We start from the raw sequence: 27,816 nt of genomic DNA on the forward strand, positions 1-27,816 counted from the left end.
TTAAAATTCTGCTAGTGAATCCTTGATTTAATTGCCAATTCTGCCCATCTACCACAACAAACCAAGATTAGCACTGATGCATCTTACTCATTTTTGAACAGGACTAAACCACAGGGCTATAAGACATTGTTCACAGTGGTCCAGGTGAAAATGTGGAGAGCTTTGCACAATCTATTTTAAGAATGTAAACTGAGATGGCCAACTAAGCCTAAATTAGGCTTCTGTTCTGACTGCTATGGGGAAGGGAGAAGAATTAGAAGAGGTACCCAGCTCCTGTGATTAGACAGAAAAGATAAGCTATATTTAAACATCAGTTTCAGTTACATGAAGCAAGTCATACGAGTACTGCCTTCTGTATCTATAGTAAAGTATACTCAATTGCAGTTATGTCTATGTAATAAATTACACAATCACAGTCCCCAATCCACTGTCAAATGCCTATATCTTTCCCCCCCTTCCTTGTCCCCGCCCCACTGGCAATTCTTTACAGTCTTTTCTGCTTTCTTACAATCATTACAGCCTTGGGTGGCAGCAGCAACGGCAACAACATCTAGGAAAGAGGCAGTTCCTGCCCTGTTTCAGTGATACAGGATTACTCTAGGTGCCACAGGTTTGCTTTAATCTAACTTGGTATAAAACTCTTGCATTCACCCTTAACTATAGCACACATTTACCACATTTCTTTTTAGGTTTGTGTTCCTTAGCTGATGCTGACATTTTGATCAGTCCCAGAGTGCTAGAATCATGTTCAGCAAAATAGTAATAGCTTCAAAAATTGTCAGCATCCCAAATTCAATCCTCCTGCTGCTCTCATGACTGCAGTTCTACATCCCTCCAGGATATTAATCAAATGCACCTCTGTAACCATTTGGAGGTGGTCAAAATGGGAGCAAGAAAATGAGTCAGTAAAAGTTTTCAGAAATGATTCTTCTTCTTTTTCATTTTGATTAGCTCTTGAATCATCAACATTTTTCAAAAAAATGCGGCTGAGTAACCTGTCACATCTACATCAGGTGAAGAACAAGGGACTAAGAATTGTACGTATCATGTTTGTTCCAGCTTTTTGCCCTATTCCAGGAGCCTCCTATAACCTTTCTATGTGGGATCAACCATGCTAGTAAGAGGCGAAGAACATACCACTTGTCAGGCATTTTTCATTATTTTCCTTGACGTGGCTACATTCTCTCTGTTACTAATTAGGTCAGATCAAACTTCTGTGGGAGATTGTAGTATTAGTGTTGACAGCCTGTAATCTATCAAGCCCCTTTGAAATCACCTTCACTTGTTTTTGCAAAGCTCCTGTGTGCACAAATTGCATGCTGTGTATTGATCGAAGTCCTCTTCTCATGCCCAGCCTTATAATCTTTACCAGTAACTATACAAAATTGTAATCAAGATCTTCCTCAGAATCTCAACTGATGTTAGTGAATACATGGAGCATCAGTTCAAATATCCTGAATTCCTTGGATGGACCATAACTCACTGGAATATAATGCTCTGAAGTAGGAGTGGAAGAAAAAAGGAAGGTAAAAGTGTGTAAGAGGTACAATTAGTGGTGTTTAGCTGGACTGCATATTCCTTTCTTTGACATACTGACATTCCACTTGTTCTTAGCTCAATTGGTATTCTCACAGTACTGTCTTCCATTAATGCTAATACAGATTTCCTTCAATTTCTTTCTGTTGCTTCTCTCTCTGCCATATAATATGAAGTAACAAATACCATATGAGATAATAAATTTTCAGATTTAAATATGTTCAAGGTTGGATATCTATATTTCAGAGTTTCAACCATTCTTCAGCCTATGTTAGGCTACACAAAATACAATAGTATTAGAAATGAAGTGGGCACTTACAAATAGTTCATTTTTAAAGAGGTTAGATGAATAGAAAAAAAGGATATATTTTTAAGAAAGATATAGAATTGGAAATAATGCTTTGATTTATTTTTACAAAATTATGTTTTTAAATTTAAAAATGTTAATTTAAAAAATCTGTCCATTCATCTGACAAAAGGCATCTGAACACAGTCTTGGGCAACGTACTGTAGGTGACCCTGCTTGAGCGGGCGGGTTGGACTAGATGACCTCCAGAGGTCCCTTCCAACCTCAACCATTCTGTGGTTCTGTGATTCTGTGATCTGAAAAAGCAGCTAAAGCTGATACTGTTTTAAGCTTGGGAAAACAAGAATTGGAGTACTAAGGAAGGGCAAGATCAGATCAGCTGGATGCTTCTGTTTTAAAACTGTACATAAATTCCTTTTACATGCTTTCCTCACCTGAACAGAAGTCATCAGAGTATCTATCATACACTGCTTTGCAGTTTCTTTCATCACACTCACAAGTATCTCCATGAATATCTCCCCAGTCACCAGTTGGGTCCACATCATGGCATGTGCATTCACCACATACACATGTGCCTAGAGTAGAGAAAATAAAAGAGACAGAGACAGAAAGAAGATTAACCAAGCGATTTATACCAATAATAGTTTGATTACAGGAATGTACACTTGAGATTATTCTGCTCTCATAGGAGAGCAGTGTTAACCATGAACATATGCTCATCTTCTACAATTTAAAACATTTCACAATTATTTAGTAGTAATACCTTTCACAAGCGAGTTGGCTTCTTGTTCAAGTTTCTTTTTGCTGTTGAGTCCTATTAGGAGTCAACAGAAAAATGTAGTGCACAGACAGTCATGAATCTTCAGCATCAACAATAATTTGGGCTGACACTAGGGACAACAAAAATCAATCCCTTTTAAATGACTTGGGCACAGTGGATAATTAATGACTGCCAAAGCATAAACATTTAAACTAGAAGGAAGTTCAAATTATAACCCCGCTGAAAATGACTAGGGGGTGTTCGCTAACCTAACAAGAACATCAGCAAAGCTCTACATGAAAACAATGCTATTTTCAATTTGCCCAAATCAATACTGAGAGCCACACCCAGCTGTTTACACTAGAAAGGGAAATGTGATATATGACTGAGGTATTTCTTTGGCACAATCTTACTGATGCACAGAGAACATATGTCCTATCCTCTTAGGAAGAGTCCGCATAAAAAAGACAGGTTCCTTATTCAGAAATCCAAATGTGCTTGCCAGATAGCCCTGCACCTCAGAAAAAGTGACTTTTTTTGGCTTCTTCCTCAGTGCCATACACTCATTGCTTTTTCAGAGAGGCCAACAGATAAAAAGAAGTAGCCTAACCTCTCAGATGCATGCATTCCATTCCCCGGACAGTAGCTTCGCTTGTCTGCTATTCCACCAAATACTTCATTGTCTTGTCCAGATTACTCTGAACAATATAATGCAATTGAGAACAGAATAGGGTGACTAACTACTGCATATAGGTAGGGACATATTCTCTAAAAGGAGAAGGGCTACGCAACTGTGCATACATGACTCCTCTACATGAAGCAGGAACAGCTGTTGCCCTATGTGGTACTAAAGCCACCAAAATAGCCCTCAAGAAATTTGCACTGGACTATTGACAATTTTACAATTAAGTGACATCACTGATGGAGAAAAAAACACAGAAAATTAGGAAATACCTCTGGACAGCAATTTATCATCCTTTCCTTTCCCCCAGAAATGACTTTAAAATGAATTTGGAACATCTGCCCTGGATACTAGAATGCATATCAACAACTCACCAAAACTGAAAAAATCTAAAGGTTCGCATGTGATCTTAGCTAGTTGACTAGACAGCTGGTGGAGAGAGACAGACAATTCATCCATCTTGCCATTGAGGGAGGCTAGACAGCAAGTTTAGCCTAGATATTTAACTTCTTGAAGGCTCAAGTCTGACAAGATGAATTCCACCTGTACCACAAGATGTGTAAACATGGGAAACTGGGTAAATAGGAGTAAAGAGAGTAGAAAAACTTTGCTGGAAAGCAATCTTATGTAGTCAGAAGACTACAAAGAGTTTATTTGGATAAAATCACAAAGATATGGAAAGCTAGAAGTACTTATAGAAGTATCCCATGAACATATCTTTGTATAGGAGTTTGTAGCTATTCAGAGTATCAGCTATACTATTTATCCTCATCTCCCCAATTATAATATGAATTTAAAGAAATACTTGATTGATAAAATTTCAAAATCTCTTTGACAAGAAATTACTTTCTCAGTGGAAACAAAACATCAGATCTGGCACATTTTATTTCCAGAATTACAGAAACGTCTTTACTGTTAATGTCCCAAGACTAAATGAGCCTACCCAATCTCCATATTTGAGCTAATCTTTCATTTTCCCCATAATTAAGATAAGGGAGTTTTCTAAATGCTCTCAAGATAATTAGATGTTCACACTATAGCAGGTTTTGTCAGTAGTGATGTTTTTCAGAGAGGTATCTATGAGACTTGAACTCATATTCTACTATAATAATTCTAGACTACCGCCAAAAAAGTAACATGCTCTCTTAACTCTTTGTTCATTGAAGCCAGATATGGCAGCTACTAAATACTAATCTTATTTTTCTACTATTTTTTTTTCAAAGTGATAAAATTAAACAGAAATATTGGGTGCAATTCGAGTTCTGGGGCTTTATGGAATATATATATATATATATATATATATATATATATATATATGTGTGTGTGTGTGTGTGTGTGTGTGTGTGTGTGTAATTAAAAACATTATGCTAAGTGTATTTGTCCAGCTCTGCATATATGCCGCAACATTGTTACTGAACGCTTAGCTGTTCTTCCAAGTTACAGTGGAAATGATCTTTGTGTTTTCATTTCCCTATCCAGTTGTCAGTCTTCGGTCTTCTTTAGGAGTAAATCCACGTACAGTCATGTTGGCTTTACAAAATCCATCCATCCAAAGTCAAGAATCTGTTAATATTTAATTTTGCAGGACGGGTGTCTCACCACAGCAGATGTACTGATAAATTATCCTACTCAGTCTTACTACAAAAACGAGGAATGAGGACAGCTTTCAATTCTCAGGTCAGTTTTATCTAAAAATGGGTGCGGTTGTGTATATGTAAGTTTATAAAGAAACACAGGTATCCACTCACTCATTTAGAAATGTATAACCAGCTTTGAAACAAATGAAAACAAACTAAAAATTATCAGCAAACTCATGACCTACATCTTAGTGCAGAAAATATATATTGTAAAATAAAAGCAAAATATATAAATTTGTGGAGAAGAAATGTGTGAATGACACACCTCTGTTGCTGCAGATTTTGCCATCTGGAGATGTGCATCTTTTCTTGATCTCCCAAGGGGTGATGTCACACTGGAATTCACATTTATCTCCATGCCAACCAGCCTCACAGTAACAGTTTCCACAGTAACACTTTCCATGGCCTTAACCCAAAACAAATTTTATACAGTGAGAAAGAGACAAGTTTTTAAAAAGCATTAACAGTTTAACCATTTTGAACATTTTTTCTTCTAAAAACTTTTAGTGCTAGGCTCAGAATAGAAGCAATTTATAGCCTGCATTTCTACATAAAATAAGACAAAGGATATTTGAATTATACCTTTCCCCAAATCTCTTACATATAGTGTTTTCATTCAACCATGCTTCTGCAGTAAATAAGCACTATGAAAATGACATAACCATTTTTATATTTCTAAGCTTCATTTTTGAACCTTTATAGGTAACTTTAGAAGATAGTAAATGTAATAGCTAAAAGTTAAGCACAACTTTGGATACTGAGGTGGGACACATCTTCCACAGTACTGGGCACATCTAACAAAGTACCATGTATTCTCAACCCCCCAGATAATTCCAGAAGAGGTACCTTATTTATAGCAAACTGTCTACATCGTTTTTAACTTCTGTTGTTATCTATTAAGAAGATTTTTGAATGCAGATAAATCAGTTCATGAAAAATAAGATTTGGTAAAATTAAGTTTTTAGAAATTCATTTAACAAATCATACGTCTCCTGAAAAGATACTTGGGTCATCTGAGGCTTGATGAAACCAGCTTCTACATATTCCAATCCGTTAAGGTACTTCCGCCACGTGCTTCAATGGCACAAAGTATCTAAATTAAGTAACTGCCACCCTTACTAACCTTAAAGCTGGAAGTTCATTTCCTTACTAGAAGGAGCCAGGATCGAGTCAGGATCTTGTCCTTTTTTCACTCTAGGGTGTATGTTAACCTTGGTGGACCTGGTTGTCTCTATGAGAATGTAGTCAACTGGTAGCCTTGTCGAGAGTGCAAATTTAGAACTGTAGAATACTTACTTTTTCTGTTTTTACAATTATATGTGGAATAGTTATTATAATTATTTAATTACATATTGAACAATGACGGAAGAGAAAAGCTACTATATTACTTAGATAACTAAACAACAAAGTTTCAACATTGCTTATTATCAATTGGTTGCTCTTGAACGTTGAACCAGAAATGAAGGGAAAAATCAATAATAGTTTTAGGGAATAAATTAACTTGAGCTATTTGTAATTTTGGCAGATGAAATCATCTCTACTTCATTCTTCACTCACACTCATATATTCCTCAAACAAGCGTGAATTAAATGATGCAATTTACCACTACATCTAGCCCTTGATTGAAGACAAAATTGCTCCGTTAGAGCACAACAGTCTTAGATTACAAAGATCAGGATCAGAATTTAATTTGCCAAAAGCCATGATACTTTATCAAAAATAAGCTGCAGCCTGATCCCAGAGTTTATGTAACCTCACATAAAAAGTGAAACAACATACAGAAACAGCAAATTGACTGACAAAAATCCAGCTGAAGTTTGAAAAGTTTGATACACCACTGTAACTCTGTGTCACACCCACTACGTGATTTGCTTAAAAAAACATAGTCCCCTTGCACAAAGACTAAAATGCATGTTATCCGTACCTTATCATGGTGCTATATCCTTTTCCAGGATAAAATCCCAGCTCAGAGCTACACACTATAAAAACACATGTGTAAAGAGAAGCTTTTGTTTTTTTTATTAGCATGATGGGTTTTTTATTAGCATGATCCTTCTCAGTCTGCTTTCTTTGAAGACAATTAAAATCTCTATGACCTGCCTATACCCAGAAACTCTCAAGGGAAATAAAGAGTATGCAACACAACTGAGAAGTACCACAGGCCCTGATTAGGTTCATCCTTTTTGTGGAGAGTATCCAGAGGCCATTGCTACGTATGTAGAGCTTGTCTGCATCGGCACACCATTCCTTCTTTGCTTCTTAAATAAACCTAAATTATTTATGTGGTGGAAATATCATGGAAGAAAGGAAGGGACAGAGCACATCAAGGAGGCACCAGGATGGAGGAGAGAAACCATAATCAGGGGGCTGGTTGGTTTGCTTTTTCTGCTACAAATTATATAACTTTGACCTCTCATTCATATGCTGTCCATTTTTTCTGCATGAGGCCTGGTTCAGCATATGGTTATGCGCTGCAGCGGTTCATGTTAGAAAGACCTAACATTCACAAGCTGAGTAAACGCACAGACTTCTCAATTTACAACAACCTAATCCAGTCAAGCATACCAATACTTAATACTTTATAATATTTACTTTAGAAGGCTCTAAACCTAACACAAGCTATTAGAGCTTTTTTAACTGATGAATCACAAACATTAGAGACTTCAATCTACTAACTTTTTTGTTCTTTTAGAGCAGTATACCTTGATTTCCATAAACATATAAAACTAGTTTATTATAGAGATGTATCTGGTCTGGAATATGGTACCATTTAATGAAGCAAGGAGAAACAAAAAGCTAGGAAAAACTTTTATCATCAGGAGCAATATACGTGGGAAAAAAACCTGACAAAAAATAGCAGTAGGATAATTTATTGGAATTAAATAAAACATGATTTTTTTATCATATTTGGTAGCATATGGAATAGTTACAAGCAAATAAATACAAATAGGGTCATTGGCACATAAAAGTAATGCCCTCTACTCATTTTTACGTAGTTACTTGGTATATTAGGACTTCAGAGGATCATTCTGCTAGATTCATTTAAAACCTCTCCCTAATCCCAGGCAAAAAAGTTCTTTTTCTCTTCAAAAGGACCTAAAGAAATAAAATTTCTTTTGTTCTCTGCGTACAGATAAAGATAAATAAAACTATGTCATGTAACCACTCTCTCTCTCTATAAAAACCTTTATCAACATATGAATATTGTAAGACCAGTTCTGAATCCACTGTATGCATACAGATACAGGATGCATACATACAGCTTGAAATACATTTGCAGCACTTTCCAGCTCCCTAGTGCTAAGCCTCCCTAGTAATATAGACAATGGGATTTAAAACGATATGAATGGTGTTTTTTACACAGTATTTAATTGTCAAGTTCCCATTTTATAAAGAAATAAAAACACAGCTTGAACTTCATTTCCTTTTCCATGTGCAGAGTTCACTACATCTTTTTTTTCTTTCCTATAACAGATTACATTTTTTTCATTCTTTTCCTTTCCCCTTTTCATCCCCTAAAATGTTTCTGAGCTCTTATCTTTCATTTATTGTTATTTTTCCCAATATTCTTAATAACCTATCTTTCTTGTTTTCTTTTTTCCTCTCTGTCCCTCCATCCTGCTCTCATCTGTGCCCTAAAGCATTCACATTCCTCATTTTCCACCAAAGACAGTCATACTAAGGTAATTCATACCATCCTCTTTGCACGTCTTCCAAAAAGAGGAGGAAGCTGCAGGATTTCTTCATTCTTTAGCCTCTTGCTTAGCTCATTTTCACATTTGAAATTCCCACTTACAATTTAAAACCATTACTCTTACAAATATAATTGTTTTTCTTTTAATTCATATGTGCAATAAAGACATTTTATAGGTCCAGACAGTAAAATGTTTTTATAACACAATATATTCATCTTTATTTCATTGTTCTTCTTCTTATACTTACTAAAATACATACCTGTGCAAATCTCTTCTGTTTCATCATCTATGCATTCTCTGTCATCACATTCACAAAATTTACCATAGACCAGTCCATTCCCTTCTGAGTTCACACATTTACACCTGCCACACTGACATGTGCCTGTAAACATTTAAGACCATACTCAGCCACTGCAATTTAATGAAAGACTTTCATTGGCTTATCAGGGATCGTATACATTTTACTTCTGAACAGGCTGAAATCTAAAGATAATTCAGAAAAATAAAGAAAGGAAAAAAACCATAAATAACCCATATCAATAAAAATTGTAAGTAAATACTTATCTGTAAGTAAATACAACATTAAAGTGACTCACTCATAGCAAGCAGTTTCCCAGGTAAAATTCACTCCTAGAGTTGTCTATGTGACTTCATACACCTGAGGCACAAAGCTTTGGAAATTATATCTTCAACCCACTGAAAGGAGAAAATTGAACTTAATCGTCCTCTCAAGGATGAAGTCTGATTTTGTTCACCTCCACAGCCATATTACGTGAGGCGAACATGACATGGCTATTGAGGTTCTTAAAATATATTTGGGTGAAGTCACAAAGTTCCCTTGAACTCCAGTTTCCAGCCCCTTTTCTACAACTATCATATGAGGAATAAGACTTAAAAACAGAGAAAAATTCAGGAGTCAAATGAGGGAAATGTTGGTGAGGAACATCTCCATGAAGAACTTACTTATGATCAGATGTCAGGAAAAAATGACTCAACCTAGAAAGCAATTGTCACAGCAATACATTTAATTGGACAATAGGTAAGCTAACTGCAGTGAAATATATTTGTAGCATCATTAAAAAACATAAGTAATATAATAGCATACCAACAGAAACACCACGCTGTTCAGTTTTACTGTAAAATGCGTATTATAAACCAGGATTAAACAGCCAATTCCCTGATATTTACTGAAACTCTTGATATAGCATTCTTCACTTACGTTTTCCTGTAGTTTTCACCAACCACTTGCTGTTTGCACACTATTAGCTTCTTTTTTCCAGATACTGATACTGATGTCCAGACTCTGGACATCTCTCTCTGAAGAATTATAGGGACAGCTACAATAAAATAACATCTTGCTGTTTCAGGACTTGAATCTAATTTAACTTTAAGCTTTTAGGGTTCATTGTTCTTCAGTTTTTGGGTAATGTCTCAGAAGAAGTTACGGCTTGCAGGAAGGTAGAGATATAATAAGACATATGCTGACTTATCACTACAGCAGGACAAACAACTTACAAATTGAAAGGGTTTATACAGCAAAAGTAGGATGTGTTTGTCCCACATGAGACAAGCTAGTGGTTTGACATGGGTCAGCCTGCAACTTTCCCTTGATATAAGCACCCTCAAGACGCCCAAACGCTTTAGAAACCCAGAGCTGGATTTTCTTAGAATATAAAGCAGAACAGAAAACTTTCTGACATAAATAACCCCCTAGCTCTTAGACAAAGAATAGAAAGAGGGTTGTAAACAGACCCTTCTATCACCTCTGATCTTGGTCACACGTTTGCTTCTTGGCCTTTTTACTAAGGTCCTGTTGCCTCACCTCAGCAGCTGCCTTTCTTCATAACCCACCCTCCAAAACAGGAGAGTCTTTTTTTTTCTTGCTCCCATGGAAAAGAGCAATCACCTCTTTTCCCTCAGAGATTCCACCTGACCTGGAATGTGGTTGCCACGACAAAACCAAAGACTGATGTCTTCTCTGCCAGCAGAATATATTATGTTTTAAAGGAACATAATGCACGATAATGAATAAAAGCTGTGAATAAACAGTTATAAAGAGTTATATGGTCACAAAATAACATAAATACCATAAAATGACATCAGAAGCAAACATATTATCATTCTGATTGTATGGGACACCCCTTTTCCCTACCTTTATCACCTTTATTGAAATTGGACAGACAGGACCTTTGTGCAACATCATATTTAACTAGGGGCCTGCTGTCAATGGACCTGTAGATTCTGTTTCCACCGTTGCTGGTGTGCCAGAAAGTATAAATTTTAAAAAAAGATATGGGGACATAATTCAGAAGATTCATACTCCTTGTTGCATACATATACACATTCTAGCAAACAAAGTTACTGAAAAAAGCCCTCCAAAACAGAAACTTTATGCTAATATTATATAACTAGTTTGCAGAAACCATTTTAAATTTTAGCATTACAAGTATTCACAATACAAGTTTTACTAACTATAACATTTATCCAGATAAAGAACAGAAGAAGAGGGCTCCGTGGCATACATGACCAATCTGAAAAAGTTAACTCTAAAAAATGCTTGCAGGAGCTAAAAAAATAAAATAACATTATAACTAATAGTGTCAATAAGCTACAGAACTAGAAATACTTACTGCAACTACTTGGAAAATAAATATAAATAAAAATTTTGAAAAAATGAATTGTCTATGGATAATTCACAGAGAACAAGATAAAATTTTAAAACGATTCAAAAATTGGACATCTAAAGAGGTCAGACAGACTGTATCCTAAAAGTGCCTATTTCTCCCCATAGAAATGGAAATTACTCACACAGATAATCTAAGTTTAGGTAGGATGAGTCTTGCCCTAGTTGTTCTGACATCTGATTAGAAGTAGTTGGGTCAGGAAAGCTAATTTTAAGATGGATCTTGGTCAGTTCATGAAAGGAATTGCAATAAACGATTCGCTGTGATAGCTGTGACAACAGCCCACATCATCCCTTCATGTCTTTTATTGTCAATTTAAAAAGAAAGTTCAGATCTCAAAAGCAATCACGGCAGTAGCTCAAAAGGCAATCCCATCAAGACAGCCTGTCAACAAAATGTGGTTACAGCTTATTGAAGTTACCCCAAACTGCCTAACCAGTCTCATTGTAGTTTCTTCCCTGTCTAATACAAACAAAACCAAAAACATTTACATTCTTGTCCTCATCCCACAAAATACGGACCTTTTAATCACTTTTAGTGGTTGCTCAGTTAGTTCGGTTTTCCTGTGAATCACAGATTTTCAGAATCACAGAATCGTTTAGGTTGGAAGGGACCTCTGGAGATCATCTAGTCCAACCTCCCTGCTCAAGCAGGGTCCTCTAGAGCACATTGCCCAGGATCGCGTCCAGACGGGTTTTGAATATCTCCAGCGAAGGAGACTCCACCACCTCTCTGGGCAGCCTCTTCCAGTGCTCTGTCACCCTCACAGTGAAGAAGTTTTTTCTCAGGTTCAGATGGAACTGCCTGTGGTTCAGTTTCTGCCCGTTGCCTCTTGTCCTGTTGCTGGACACCACGGAGAAGAGGCTGGCCTCATCCTCTTGACACTCCCCCTTCAGATACTTGTACACGTTGATGAGATCCCCTCTCAGTCTTCTCTTCTCCAGGCTGAACAGGCCCAGCTCTTGCAGCCTTTCTTCAGAGGAGAGGTGCTCCAGCCCTCTAACCATCTTGGTAGCCCTCCGCTGGACTCTCTCCAGGAGTGCCATGTCTCTCTTGTAGTGGGGAGCCCAGAAATGGGCACAGGACTCCAGGTGAGGCCTCCCCAGGGCTGAGGAGAGGGGCAGGATCACCTCCCTCCACCTGCTGGCAACATTCTGCCTAATGCACCCCAGGATCCCATTGGCCTTCTTGGCCACAAGGGCACACTGCTGGCTCATGTTCAACTTGTTGTCCACCAGGACCCCCAGGTCCTTCTCTGCAGAGCTGCTTTCCAGCAGGTCAACCCCCAGCCTGTACTGGTGCATGGGATTATTCCTGCCTAGGTGCAGGACCCTGCACTTGCCTTTGTTGAATTTCATGAGGTTCCTCTCTGCCCAGCTCTCCAGCCTGTCCAGGTCCCTCTGAATGGCAGCACAGCCCTCTGGTGTGTCAGCCACTCCCCCCCAGTCTAGTATCATCAGCAAACTTGCTGAGGGTGTACTCTGTCCCTTCCTCTAGGTTATCGACGAATAGATTGAACAAGACTGGACCCAGGACTGACCCCTGGGGGACACCACTAGCTACAGGCCTCCATCTTGACTCCGCACCACTGACCACAACCCTATGAGCTCGGCCATCCAGCCACTTCTCAATCCACCTCACCGTCCACTCATCCAGCCCACACTTCCTGAGTTCCCCTAGGAGGATGTGATGGGAGACAGTGTCAAAAGCCTGGCTGCTTTTGTGAAGTGAAGACTCAGCAATAAACAGACTGGGCCACTTCTAGCCAAGAAGAGGAAAAGCAAAAGAGGTCTTCACATTCTTGTTTAAGTACTTTGGTTGATCACAAGGAACTGTGTTTATTTTTGACAATCAGTTTCTCATTTAGACTTCTCTCATTCTTTAGCCAAAAAATCATGAACTGCACATAATCTGTATTATTGCCATAAATGACATGTATCATTCACTCAGTAAGTTTTAGGTTTAGAATTTTAAGTTAAATTGCTTTCATCTCTTACTGTGAGAGCCTAGTTTCTCTATAGCAAGTCCCACAAACCCTTGAGGTCTTTCCTCATGCCAGGCAAGTCAACAACTATCCTATGAGAAATGTAGTTGTATGCAAATGTATGGACCAAAACATAAATTAAAGATCAGCAATAGTGAGCAGAAGTGGAGTTCCTGAAAAATTCTCTCACTGGCAGATCAATGTTATTGCCTGGTAAAACTAGAAGACAGTTTCTTGTCTCAAATCTGACTGGTAGCAAATGACCTTTGAAACTTTAAGGTTGTGCGGCAAAGTCTTCCAAAAGGCTCTCTCTTTTTCCTCTGATTTTGATAAGAAAAGGAATTCCTATTTTAGTTATCATGAGTTGTAAAATTAAACAATGAGAGAAAAGAGAGTTATGAAATCAGAAAGGTGAAGATGAAAGTACCCCACTAAAATGTTTCAGCAAATCTCCCACAACTGCAAATTTCAATAATCATTTTTACAGCTCGCAGATGTCTTAAACAATTGTACAGTTTGTAAATGTCCCGAAAAAATATTTTCAATTGCCACCTTTGCATGCTATTAACACACCCCTAAAAATCTAAGTCTCTTTCTGTATTAATGCTATTACCACAGCCTTTTGACATAGCTGCAGTTTCTTCAATCTGAAATAGCTATGGATAAACTAGAGTACTAAAGTAGGCATTCTGAATCATTGCACATAACATGAAGAGGTCTATAGGAAAATTTAGCATTTTAGGGTGTGTACACTTATTTCTCAGTCTCTTAAAATATGCTCTACAAGGCTCTTAATTATAAAAGTGATGCTCAAGATAACACAGGGAAAGCCATCAAAACCAACAAAAGACACCTTACCTGCACCAGAACAGATGATATCTTGAGAATTCTTACACATTTCATTGCTTTTCTTCCGTGTAAGATTGCAAGTAGTTGGATACTGACAAGCTTCACCATACCAGCCTTCATCACATTTGCACTTCCCACAGTCACACTTCCCATGGCCTAGCAATGATGGAAAACAGTGTGTCAAGTCCTTTTTTCATTCAGAAAGTTTTATTTTCTAATCCAATTTTTAAAATAGATTCCATCAATTATAATTTTAAATGAATATCATTAACAGATTAACTTGCAGTCATTCATGTGCATTATAAATAGCCATGAATAGGTATCTTAAATACAAAGAGACAACTGAAATCTCCATGACTTTGAAATCTAATGTATGTCATTTTGATAGGTCTACATACAAATGCCTATTTTTAAAAGGAATACAGAACTAAAACATCCCGTATGAACAATGGGCTTTTTTATTACCTTCACCTCTTTCTCATTCTCGTTTTTCTCCCCTGTTAACTATTATTCGCACAATAAAACTATAATTGGAGAGTTTCCTTTCACATTTTTGGCAAGCTATAGGCAAAAAACAGCTAGATACTGTGTCCTGAGGACCCATGAATTAGCTGTCATGGCATAAACCCTGCAAAGGGGTGTGGAGAGGGCCAGCTACACTTGCAAGCAATAACTCCTTCATGCAGCAGCGGTTGCAGCTCCCACCTCTACTGAAAGGCGCAAAATCCTTCTTCCTGCACTCTCCTCTGGCTATCAATCCCTCCAGCTTTCTCCCACCCACCTACACTTGGCTGCTGCAAGACTTAATTTTGTCTTTAAACGTTGACACAATACTGGCAACGTGGGTATATTTTTATCCTAATAGGACTATATTTACTTATGACTGCTTGCTAGGCTAATTGTGAAGTATCTTAAAGAACAAAGCCAACTGCTCAATCTAGTAGAAGATGGCATTCTAAGATTCTCTCAACTAGCTTATACATTGCGTAAAATCTGCAATATGTCTAATAGCATGAAGATTTATAATAGTGAGGAAAGTTCATGTTTTTAAAAACTATCTATCTAATTTTCTTTATAAATGCCCAAATATGCAGATGAATTGACAATTTGCACTATTTATGTTGCACGTTAAGCATCATGTTCCAGATTCAACTTTAGGTGCAAATTAGTATCACTTAATTCTTCAGCATTCCTTTACAATTTTAGGTAGTAAATGTGCAAACATTCGTAAGACTTTTAATCTAGAATATTCAATTTTAAAATAAATACCATTTGAATGTATACCCAATTGACAGAAGATTCTTTTCCAATCACTATGCCTCAAAAATAGAAACTTAACAGAGGCTAATTTAAATGCATCTATTGCCTGCAGGTAGAATCAACTGCCTGAAAATAAAAACCCAGTCTGCTACCAGTAATAATACCAGTAAAAATAAAAAGTTTTAAAGAGAAAGAGTAGTATCTTTTTGTTGATTAAGAAAATTTTGTTTGCCTTCCAAGATGGTCCTAAGACAAGATACAATTCAATAGTTCAAAAAACATAGTTTAGAAACACAAGAGAGTTTCACATTAGTTCTTGTTTTAAAACAGGAGCTGTCGCCTTCTTAAAATTTGCTGAATGACTCTCCAGTGGTAAAGGAGAAGAAAAAGAGTGGGACACAAAATATTTAATTGAAAAGCTACTATTGCAAGCAGTCTGCTTCACTTATAGTTAATGGTGTAAGCCATTCTGGAAAATGAAGGAAAGTCCTAGAGAGCTTTAAAAAAATCAAAGACAAAACACAAACATCTCCCTATACTTTCCTTCTTTCGAAGCAATACTTATCATAATAACTTTGACTTTTCCATGTTAGGCACTCTTCTGATTTAACAGTTTGATGTCTGCTGATGAAGAAAAGATGCTCTAATAAAAGCAGGAGGACAGATTTTCCTGTTCCAATGCCTAAATGACAGAGCAATTCAGAAGCCCCTGCTGGTTCATTCTTGTTCACCAGCAGCACTAACATCTCTCTGTTAGAGATGCTCTAATCTAAATTTATTGGTGCATAAAGAAAATAATAATTTCACTTAAAATTAATACAGCTTAATCCAAGAAAATTAGGAAAAGACTTCCATGAGGGTAGTCATGCAGAGCAGTTTTGGGCTTTATTTAACAAGAAAAATATATAAAACTGAAATCAATGAAATTATACTGGGAGAAATAATGGAATATCTCCTGCATGCAATCAAAAACAACCACAAGCAATTTATATAATATGAATTTGTAAGATTGTCTTTATGACAATCTGCCCTTAAAATATCCTAATTTTGCCAACTGGATAGTTTTTCAAGTTGTAAAGCAAAGGCAACATTTTGTCCTTTTTCACTGGGAGATATTCCTAGCATAGGAAATTCAAAAATTTGGGTGAGAGGATAATATTAAATTGTAGAAGGTAAAGCTACCTTCAGTAGCTTCTATAACTCCCGGCATCTTTCTTGTCATGTATACAATGCTGTAGATCTGCAAGTCAGTGGATACAGAAGCCCTCTTCTTGCTTACTTTGCATATTCAAATGCACCAACCACATGGTCCTTCCTCAGGGCAAAAACAGGGGTGTGATGGATGATAAATTAAGTATGTGATAGACTGTAAGAGATTTAGAAAGGGCATCAAAGGTGTCCAGCTGGTTTCAGATCACTTTCAAAGAAGTCTGTCTGAGATCCTTTTCATTGGATATAGAACTTTGGATTATTTAGAAAGCAAATAATATTATGAAACAGTAAATAAGAAGCAAATAGCACTATGAAAGCTATGATGTGATATTTTAACTTCCCAGAATATAAATCCTATTATTAAGCATAGGAGCCAGATGTCTGAGGATGCAAAACACAATACCAGAAAACTGAGCTACAAAACCTTATTAAATAGTTGGTCAAGAAAAACATGTCTCAAAGTCAGTGATAACACATTAGTTCATTTTTTTTTAAATGGCTGTACCATAAATAAGTTGCTAAACATAAATAAATTAGAATTTCACTTTAAAAATTCAGAAAATAGTGGAAATGGTGAAGACTCAAGGAAGGATTGGAATCCCTCTAAGAAAAAGGTTCTGGCTGTAGGCTGTGAGAAATTTGCAGCTTCAAATATGGAGAAAAGCTTTTTTAACAAAGGGCTTCGTTTCTAACTAGCTGAGCAATCACCTCAGAGAATATATCTAGAAATATACACAAAGCTTATATGCAAAGAGCTTTTGGGGTGGAAAATGAGGCTAATATGCAAAGAAAGTTGTCAGATGTCAGAAAATATACGGAGAAAGTGAAAATGGAAAATGTTAGGCAGGGTCAGATCTTGCAAAAATTACAAGTACTAAAATGTACTTTCACCATCCAAATAAAAAGAAAACATAAAAACAGTGGCTTCACTGAGCAGCAAAGAGAAGTTAAGATTAAAGATAATTTACAGAGTCCAAAGCAAAATTAATATGGGGATGCTGGCTACAGTAGCAAATGTAGTGTGGCTAATGATAGAGACTACAGAAATGAAAATTACTCATCTAAGATAAGAACAAAACAAAGACATAAAACTGTTTTTAAGGAAGTTTCTAGACCAGGAGGGCAGGACCCAATAATCTCCAACCCAGAGTACTTAAAATACTTTCACATGAAAAAAAAACCAATCTAATAGCAAAGACTTTTAATGAATCTATCAGGCTGGCAACGGAATGTCTCGAAAATGGAAAACTTAACACTTTTTTCCTTTTAAGAAAAAGGGATTTATATGATCTGGGCAACTAAAAAGAAGCAGCTCTGACCTCACAAGCTATGCAAGGATTTGAAACAAATTGTGGAGGAGTGTACAACTAAAGACACTGAGGTAATAAAAAATGGAATAAAATGAATAATGACTTTATCCCAAAATAGATGATGATTATGCCAAATTAACCTGGCATTTCTTTTTATTAAGATAATTAATATTTTAGGAAAGGGAACACAGGAAATTTAGCTGATATGGATGTAAGCATGGATACAGTGCCACTTAGGAAAAATAAATTATTCTGGATGAGGTGCACTAGAAATGCAAAACAATCTCAACCTGACTCAAGGGAAGTAAGCAATATTAGGTCTAAAAGGGATATCAGTAGGATGGAAAAAGATTACTGGTGATCAGCTTTTTGGATTAAACTTGTATATTAATGATGGTAGTACAAAAATTTAGAATATACTAAAAACATTTGCCAATGACAGAAAACGGAAAAGCCTCAGTACAAACATAAAGAGCGAAAATCATATAGAAGTAACTGAACCGACAGCCTGAAGGTCTGAAGTAATCAAAATGGATTGAAACTAGCAGTTTGTAGTGCAAGGTCACATACCAGAAACTAGTAAAGGATGCTAAAGGCTAAGGCCTCACCACTGGAAACAAGAAGAAGGGAGTGACTACAGAACCATGTAAGCTGTAGAAAGACTATGTGACATGAGCTGAAAGGGTCCCCTGATGTACTCTCTGAAGTTTTATCCATAGGCATACAAAGTATTAGCAAAGTCTCATCTGAAATGCTACACATAATGTGTGTAAAATGAAAGTGTAAATTTATGCTGGAAAATACCATAAAGTCTCTAATCTTTAGAAGAATGAGTGCCATTTTCCAAGGAAGATAGTGGTCAAATTTTAGCCACTTGCAAGGTTGCAATAGGCTAAGAGTTAAAATATCTCAGCTAAAGTACAGTAATTTAAACCACATTCATTTAGTTGGTATCGCACATTTTTGTCTTCAGACTCCCAATATCATTCTAAGTGCATTTATGAAAAAAAAAAATGTTTTCCTACTACATGTAGGAAAACATAGGGTCCAAAAACAAAGAAGCAAGGGTAAAATCTCTGACAAAAGTTCCAAACCTAGATCTGACCCATTCGAACTGTATGTATCTGGGACACCAAACTGGGAACCTGATCTCTCTAGGATCCTGCTGTAATACATCATGATAGACACCTCTGCGGAGTGACCCAGATGCGGAGTATAGCTGTGTGGGCTATACAGTCCTTAGAGGATGCCATCTTTCTTCATTAACCCCTGGCAAGCATACAATGTTGAATAGGATACACAAAGGTAAGAGGTTTGACTTCAGAGTTTGGTACATCACTAGACATGTATGCATGTAAATAAGCATTGGTTCATTTGTCTTGTTTTGCTTCCCTTGTCTATACAATAACCTCTATCAGCCTCTAAATATTCTGACATACTTTGAATACAAAAGAAGAAGAAGGATATTAGCTTTATAGGTTGATCTCAAACAATTTATGGAAACAAGTATATAACATAATTATTGGGTACAGCAGGAAAAGCATTTGATCATTGTTTTCTTTTCTATGTTCCTATAGGAATTATACTATTCTGCAGTGCTACTGCTATTTCTGTGCCTCCCACTGGAAACGATTCTCTGTCCCTTTGTACCAGTTTGAGTTTACATTTTTTGATTTCTCCTAATGTTCAGTAACTCAAAGCTCTGGCACATCCTATCAGTTACTAAGTTCCTCACAGGCAATACATGCAATCAGAAAAATGACCTGTTTTGTTACTTCCCATGCTTGTCCAACCTAGGACCACGTGTGAATGTATTCACATCTGTATCTAATTACTTTGTTCACAGAGCAATAGTGGGGCACAAAAAATAGACTCTTACGAAGACTTAACAAAAAGAAAAACAAGGGAAGACTCATCTTCAGGTTAAGACTTCATATTGAAAGACAGAAAACTGGGTTCTACTCTTGGATCTTTTATTTTCTGGATAACTTCAAGCACAGGATAATATCACTAGGGCTCTGAGAGATGAGCCTCAATTTTTCTGTTTATAAAGGTGATAATGATACTTAATTTCCTTATAGAAATTTTGGTAAGGACTAATTTCTTAATGTTTAAGAAGTTCTCAGATGCTATGTAAGATTAGAAATAGCTAGGTTAAAAAAAAATAAATAGGGAAAAGCTGCATTTGCCTTTTTTCTCAGCAAGATGAAAAGAGCACTGCCTGTCTAGGGGCAATTGTAAAACTATAATCGCGTAGCTGCTCAATTGCAAGGATCAAGATCTTAAATAAATCCTTGATTCATTAAGCAACACTAATGGAGATACTGCCTTTGGTAGAATAACTATTTATGTGGTTGTACAGCATTAGTTATAGCATAGGTCATTACAACAGAAGTCTCTAACTGGACTACCAAGATGCAGGCTGTTTGACCAGACATTAGAATACACTCAGAGGTCCTCACTTTCACTTATTTTTAATAACTAAAGCCCAATTATTCCATGTAAGAACACATGCGGGGGCAGTTCCCATTCTTATATTTTAATGAAATCAATTTTCTACAGGCAAGTGAGAAGGCTTAGCACAAGGATTCCCTTCTATAACTTAAAGTCAGTCATCAGAAGGAAATCAGCAGCTGGCATGATAACTGAATCGGGCTTATTATTATTCATTTTTAGCAGCCACTGAGTGATTCATGAAGTGCTTTTCGAATCTGAAAAACACTTCATGAAATAGGTGAAGAAAAGTGAAGGACTTGCTGTTACGGATTCCCTCTTTAAATTGGGCTGTTAGCAAGGAAGGATGATTGAATTGCAAGAGGTGAAAATTTTGAATAAGAAAAAAAATTATAAAATTATAACATTGTCCTCCAATTTTGACCTAGACCAACACAGTACAGATGTGTTTAATAGATCTTTCCAACTGGATGTCTTTCTTTCACGTTGTTAGTGGAGTAGATTCTGCTACTTCACACCAATATAGAGCTAGTGATAATATAACAGATTACAGTAGGATAAGAGTAACGATATGGCCTATTCTGTTTAGCTGCATTTGAGATTCTCAATAACTATGCCTTGCAATCAGCTGAAGTGTATTACTAAGTCTCTTGTTCCAAAATTCTTGCAGGTCCTGAAAAAACAGTAGGTTTCACTGTTTTTTTTTTTTTTTTGTATGTCAACACACTTGAAATGAATCTCTCCTTAAGGTCATGGGCTTGGCTGGTTGTGTTGTGTTGTCTCCAGTGTAACATAGCTGTCTTCTAGATCTTTGCAGTATAGCCTAGGGAGAAATTTGGTCCTAATGAAATTTGGTACAGCAGTGTAGTAGCTTTGGCAGAAATATTGGCTTCTTTTTCCCCCAGAGATTTGTTTCTTTTCTTATGCCAGCTGAATTCCCTGGGGTGCTAAAATATAGATTGGTTAAGGGAATTAATTTGAGTTTAGAAACTACTCACCAAAAATCCAAAAATAGGGGGAAGTGGGGGGAAAAAGGCTACCTAATGCTAGAGGAACTTTTCAAGCCAATTTTGTTGCTGGAACGCCTTTATCATCAAACCACAGCCCTGACAAGAACTGCATCAAAGATTTTCAAAGGAACACAGTAAGCCCAGAGGGTTTTAGGGAGGGAAAGAAACCAAACCTTTATCTGAATATTCCCAAAAATGCAAGAAACTTTGAACTTTGAAGTTTTCATGTTAAGCCAATTTCTCTATTTAGGGAGTCCAGACTTTGACCTAGCCCACAATAAAGGATAAAAACATGCAGTGCTGGCCTTTGGGCAGCCTGGGAGAGCGAGTGAGTCACTGTCTCCTGCTGCCCCAGAGTGGGTATGTGCGCTATGACAAGGGCACACAGGGTCTGCATTGCGGCTTGTCTCTTCAGGTCTGTTTAGTGACTATTTCCCGTCTTGCCCTTTAAGTCCACCTGAAATGGATTTTCAGAGTTAAAACAAAAAGCAGAGACAAACCATTTCAATTTAATTTCTACTAGATGCACTTTAATAATAAAAACATTATAAATGGTGTGAAACACTAACTCCAACAGAAGCCCTAGAGAACAGATAGAAACAGAAATGGAATTATCTTCTCTCAATTACAGATACTTCTTAAGGAAAAGCCCCCTAGGAGCTAAAGGAAAAAAACATCCTATTGCACTAGGTGTGCTACTTGCTTCAGGAACTGCTTAGTAGCATGTTTTAGTAAACAGCTATTCAGTAGTGTTCTAAAAAGAGAAAGCCTACAAGAACCCACATTAAAATATAAAAATTATGCCACAGGTGGGAGTGAGGGCATGGCTGCTGATTTTACTTTAGTTTCAGGTTATAAATCATAGTTTCAGGTTATAAATCAAATAAGTATAAAAGATACTTCTATTATACGCACTCTGCAATATTATTTCTAGCAATAACCTCTTTGTTCAATGTTGGTATATGGAGTTGGTACTTCCATGTGTTCTCTGTTTTTAAGTCAATGTGAAAATAGCAGTTTCAAAATCTTCTAACCATATTCCAATGCAAGTAGTGCAAACAAGTTAATTTTAAGGTACTATTGCTCAATTAGGAGATGAAAAGTATTAATATTTGCAGAAGGTCATTTTAAGAAAGTGCTTAAGGTTAGCATCAGCATCATACATGAGCTGTGAGTACAGTGCTCTCATTAAATAAAAACTGTTATTTTAATACAGTAATACAAATGAGAAACTTTGGATCAGGTCAAACAATACTTTAAAATCAGTATCTTTAAAAATAGAAAGAGACTAAAAAATTAAATTAGGATTAAAAAAATCAAAATGTTGTCCTCTGGAGGATATTTCTGACATTTAAATTAATTGAACAATATTAGTAGAAAACTGTATAAAAACATCAAAATTTGTTTTCAGAATCAATAAAAAATATTCATTACTGAGATTATAAATATCTTCCTCTGTCCAAAGAGCTCATTATGGATGATTTTACTTAGTCTGGAAATTCAAAGCTATGCTTATGTCTACAGAAACTCAACTACAAAGACTAGAACTTAAATTTCAGGAATGGTTATAAAAGACTAACTCTACCCAGGATATAGCTGGATCTTGAAAAGAAAGAAAAAGATAATTGGCTGAAAAATCACCTTCACTGAAGGTACTATGTTACACAGATAATGCTGATGGTAGTAAAGAGAAGCCTGTTCCCTCCCACCATGGCCCATAGAAGCAGATAATGCAAAAGATAGTTCTTAGATTCACCAGTACACAGACTTCTAAACCAAAAGAGGCCACTAAAAGCATCCAGATCTGTCTCTTTTCTCCCTTTTCTCCCATTCCGGCTAAACAAGTTATCTTCATTTTAAGTTTCCACTTTAGTTTCCATATTTCCACCTCAGTCAATGCTAAATTATCCATCTGCTAAAGCCTAACATTGCTCTAGTTAATAGTCACAGGCTCCACACAATCATGTAACACTTGATATGTTCAATTATTGGGAAGTCAGGTGATCTTCACTGTATTTCCATTTTACCAAATATATTTCATTTAGATATAATTGCAATCTTGATATTTTATATTTTATATCACGGTCATTTAAAATATCCATTAAATGTATGTCGTGACTAGTGAAAGTCAAAACGCTTTTCAGTGTTTTAATGTACTAACATTAAAATATCCTGCAAGGTTTTAAAACTGTTGTTATAGATAGTGGTGAAAAGAGGGGATAAGATGAATAAGAAAGAAAACTTATCAGAATAGAACATTTTCATTTCAGCTACTTCATTTAAATACATTGTATTTTATGACGTTTTGTTAGATTGCTTGTAAAATGCAAAATAAAACACGAGTAATTTTTTTGAATGTTAAAGTCAAAAAGTTTCAGTTGACTTGAATTTTTTTGAACATTCCTTTCATGGCAAATTTTGAAAGATTTTTTGATTATAGTTTAAGAAAGAAAACATGCAAAACATGAGAATTTCAAAAGATCCCTACCCCAATTTCATTTCATTTCCAGTTGCAACACTTGGCAAGTGTAAATGTACATTTTTAGCACTTTTATGTACTGGACAGTGTTCTGAGACCAAACTGTCTTTCACAACTCGAATTTTTTTACTTGAGAAGTATAAACACCTCATGTTTATATACGTAAAGCTCTACATATTTTATTACTGTGTAATTAGTATAAATGAATTTGTAGTTATATTACATACTTCAAGGACCAAAGGCAATAGGCATTTTTCCCATACCTGTTCTGAAAACATACAAAACATAATCACATTAAATGATACTGCTGATTAGTGTCATTTCCTTTTCCCCCCTCTTGGCTACAAATTCAAATTCCCTGTAAAGTGAACAGACTCAGTTGTAATAAAAATTGATTAGGTATTGTGAATGATTAAACCGAAGGAAAGCAACACTCAGTTGAACCAGCTCCAGTTTGTTACCCCGGAGGTGGCACAAGTTGATATAATTTTAAATGTGATTCATGCTGTTTAGACAGATGATATAAATATCTCAGGGAGACAGAGATAAATTAGTTTTATCCATCAAAACAGTCTAGAGTCAAGGTTTCTTGTTAATAATTAAATGGTTCTGTAAGATCCCTTACTTATTTTTAACTGAATGATTTCTCATTTTTTGAGGAACAGAAATAATCAACTTTGAAGTAGGAAGATCTTTTAATAGACAGAGCTGGTATTCTTTCGCTTTTCTGAAAGATCACTTCTTAGTACATAACTTTCTCAGCGTAGAGAAAGCTGTTCCACGTAACAAACAAAATCATATCTGAGAAGGAGCAATTCCTTTCCAGGAAATAACTTGCAAAGAAGGAAAAATACAAAGTAGCTCCATCTATTTCGCTATATGGACGCGCTAACGCTTGTAGGCACTCTAAATAAACTACGTTCTTGTGGAGGAAAAAAAAAGAAAACAGAAAAGATTTATAACCCAGCAGGTCCATGATTGTGTTGCTATAGTCAAGAGCTGAAATAACTGACTTAAATAAATCCTGTCTCCCAAGTCTGGCCTCGGTCAGGGTGGGATCTGGGCTCCCTAACGTAGGGCAGCTCAGCTAGCGCCGGCTGGCCGGGACGCTGTTCCCTGGCTGCTTCCACAGACGCGTGAAAAAGCTTGAAATTTGTCTCCGTGGGCACCGAAATGCTCATCAGAGACTGTCTGAAGCAGAGTCCTTGGTTCTTGGTGGGGGTTACATCGCTGACATCTTGGGAGCCTTGTTTGTATCAGGGCCCTCGAGGCCCCTCGTTGTGGATCGTAGCCCCAACAGGAGAGAGGAGGGACACCTGCAGTTTCCAGCCTCACAGGCAGGTAGTGACCTGAAAAGGCCAGGCACAACGGCTGCCGCTGGAGAAAAGCGTGCCGAATTGCACTTCTCCTTCTGGAATCGACACATCGGACGTTTCCAGCGAAATTCGGCTTCGTCCGCAAACTCCCAGGCGCCCCTGTCGCTGCCGGCCGCGCCGGCGCTTGGCCCGCGCTGCTCAGCGCTCTTCGGCGCCATGACACCAGACGGCGCGCGCGCGCCCTGCCGCAGCTCGCACCTCTCACCACCCACCCAAATGGCTTCTTTCCCACCCCCTAAAATCACCTGGCGCTGTGGAGTACCCCCCCCCCCCCGATTATTTTACCCTAAAGGGTAAAATTGGAAACCGCTGCCAGCCCTGCCTCCCCCAGCTGACGAGGTAACTTATTCTTGATGGGCTGCTATTTGTTTGCAAAACGGCATTCATTTTTTTTCAGCCCCTGTAAAATTAAATGGTAGGAGCACAACATTCAAATCCTGATGGACTTTCCCAAGTAGCTCAAGCAGAGAAATTATTTACCCAACAAGTGTAGTGATTTTATTACAATTTAGTATTACATACGAAACGTTGAAAAAACAGGAGGCGGAGAGGGCTTTACCGGTTCTCCGATCTGTAAGTAACAACGCGGGGTATGAGAGAGGAAGGAGGACTCCCTCAGCGTGCCAAGTTGCTCCTACCTACTCAAATGCAGAGAGTGAGAACAGTCTGCAGAAGAAATCAGCTATCTAATTTCAATTACGGGTTGTAGTACAGTAACCATTTCTAAAGCTAGGATACTGGAAGATATTTTGTGGGAAGAGCTGCTCCTAATTCATCACTGGTAGTTGAAGAAAAGGCTGTGTTAAACCGTAAAACCTTACTCACTAAACTGAAGAGGTTAAAGAGTCTTAGCTAAAGACTACACAGCTAAAATATATCCGGTTAGGTACAAACTAACTTTAAAAGTGCCCAGTGTACCAGATCACTCAAAAAAAGTCAGAAACTTTTTTAGGGGCAAAGCTATGCTGTACACATAGCATATTCAAAATTAACTCAGTACCAAACACTAAGCAGAATATAGGTCCACATTATGAACTTTACTTTAAAGGACTGGTGAACTCAAACACATTGGCAGTAGGAACATTTGATTTGTCAGCTATGAAATTTTTAAACTATCTTCCAACTATCTTCTGTTAGCCTTGGTGAATATTTTCTTCAAAACTCAGAAAGAATCACCATTTCTGAAAGCTGGAAGGAATCTCTGAAGATAAATTAGTGCATGGTCCCACCCAGAAGACTTTTGTACATCGAGGAGTTAGTGACCTACAAAAGGATTAACCTGAGAAGGCATAGGCCTGTGCTCAGCTATGCTGCACCCATCTGATGGCCTTCAGGCCTGTGCTGTGCTACACATAATCCCTGGCCAGAGGATAAACTTAGCCAGCTAATCCTAAAGGAAAAGCCTGTAGGCAGCTCCCACTTGGCACCTAGCAATGATGCCGCCTGCATATCCTTGCCTTCACATTAAAGTAAAGCAGTATATGAACATCCTTTTACTTGACAGTAGAAATGATGAATAAAATTGTTTACTTCTAAGAAAATTCTGCAAAGCTCTAAGGAGCATAATGTTGGCAAACCTCACCACGGATGGGATCTGCACAGTGTGCCAAGCCCTGACTAGAGAGAGGACCATCCAACGCTACACGACCTGGAGTACCCAGCATCTGAAGGGTCATAAGATTATCTGTGCTGTCCCCTTTTCCCTTTTCGTGTTATCGCCAACAAAAAGTATTTTAATCAATACCTTATGGAGCCTGAGTGCCTGTCTTACTAGGATCCATAACAAACGCTATCACTCGTAAGTTACAATTGCTCTCTAGTGTTCTGGGGGAAAAAAAAAAAAAGACCTCATAAAGTTTGCTGGTTAGCAGCTAGTCAAACAAGCTGACAGTCACCTAAATATTACATGGAACAAGTCAGCTGGGTAAGACAGTTTAAAAGAGAACAAAAATGAGTCTTAGATATTATTCACAGCGTAGTAAACCTAGCACCAAAAAGGTCAAAATGACAAAACCGGCACATTCCGTACACGAGCTGCACACGGAAGAACCTACTCCTAACTCAAGCTAAATCACTGCACAAAGACTGTTTTATGACTAGATAGTCACCACTGAGTCAGAAGCTACCAAATTTATGCTAAATCGCTTTTGCATGGTGAGCTGGAGAGGAGAAAAGGGGGCACCTACCGATAAAACAACTATTAACATCCCACAATGGTTAAACATAAGTGAAATTTAGTAGCATCTTGAGGAATTATCATTTCTCAGTAATTGTTCTTAAGGAATGATGGACTGGTGAACCTAGGACTTTTTTAAAACCAAGGATCCCAGAGAAGATATACTTTCTTATTTGAAATAATTACATTTAGTGTTATCTATTCAAAGATTAAATTTTAATGTATGCTTTCAAAGTTGTATATATGCTTTATAAAGCATCATTTCTCCATAACTCTTCATGATAAGTACAGTTAGTGAACTGGAACAGATAAAAATTATATTTAATGGTGTTTTTACATATGTAGCAACTTAAGGAATGTACTTGTACATTCTTCCTTCAGCTTTTGTTAAGCTCAGTTTAAAAT

At 37.1% G+C, this 27,816-nt stretch overlaps 1 protein-coding gene across 1 annotated transcript in view; it reads right to left on the reverse strand.

Annotated features, from left to right (window-relative positions):
• ITGBL1 (integrin subunit beta like 1) overlaps positions 1–27,816 on the reverse strand; it is a 144,745-nt gene that overhangs the window by 71,059 nt on the left and 45,870 nt on the right. The window contains exons 3-6 of the mRNA XM_009680118.2: positions 14,144–14,290; positions 8,877–8,999; positions 5,188–5,328; positions 2,278–2,418 (exon numbers count right to left, since the gene is read on the reverse strand). Coding sequence (XP_009678413.2) covers positions 2,278–2,418; positions 5,188–5,328; positions 8,877–8,999; positions 14,144–14,290 — 552 coding nt within the window. The remainder of the gene's footprint in view (positions 1–2,277; positions 2,419–5,187; positions 5,329–8,876; positions 9,000–14,143; positions 14,291–27,816) is intronic.

This window comes from Struthio camelus, chromosome 1 (assembly GCF_040807025.1).
Source record: "Struthio camelus isolate bStrCam1 chromosome 1, bStrCam1.hap1, whole genome shotgun sequence".
Lineage (NCBI taxonomy): Eukaryota > Metazoa > Chordata > Aves > Struthioniformes > Struthionidae > Struthio > Struthio camelus.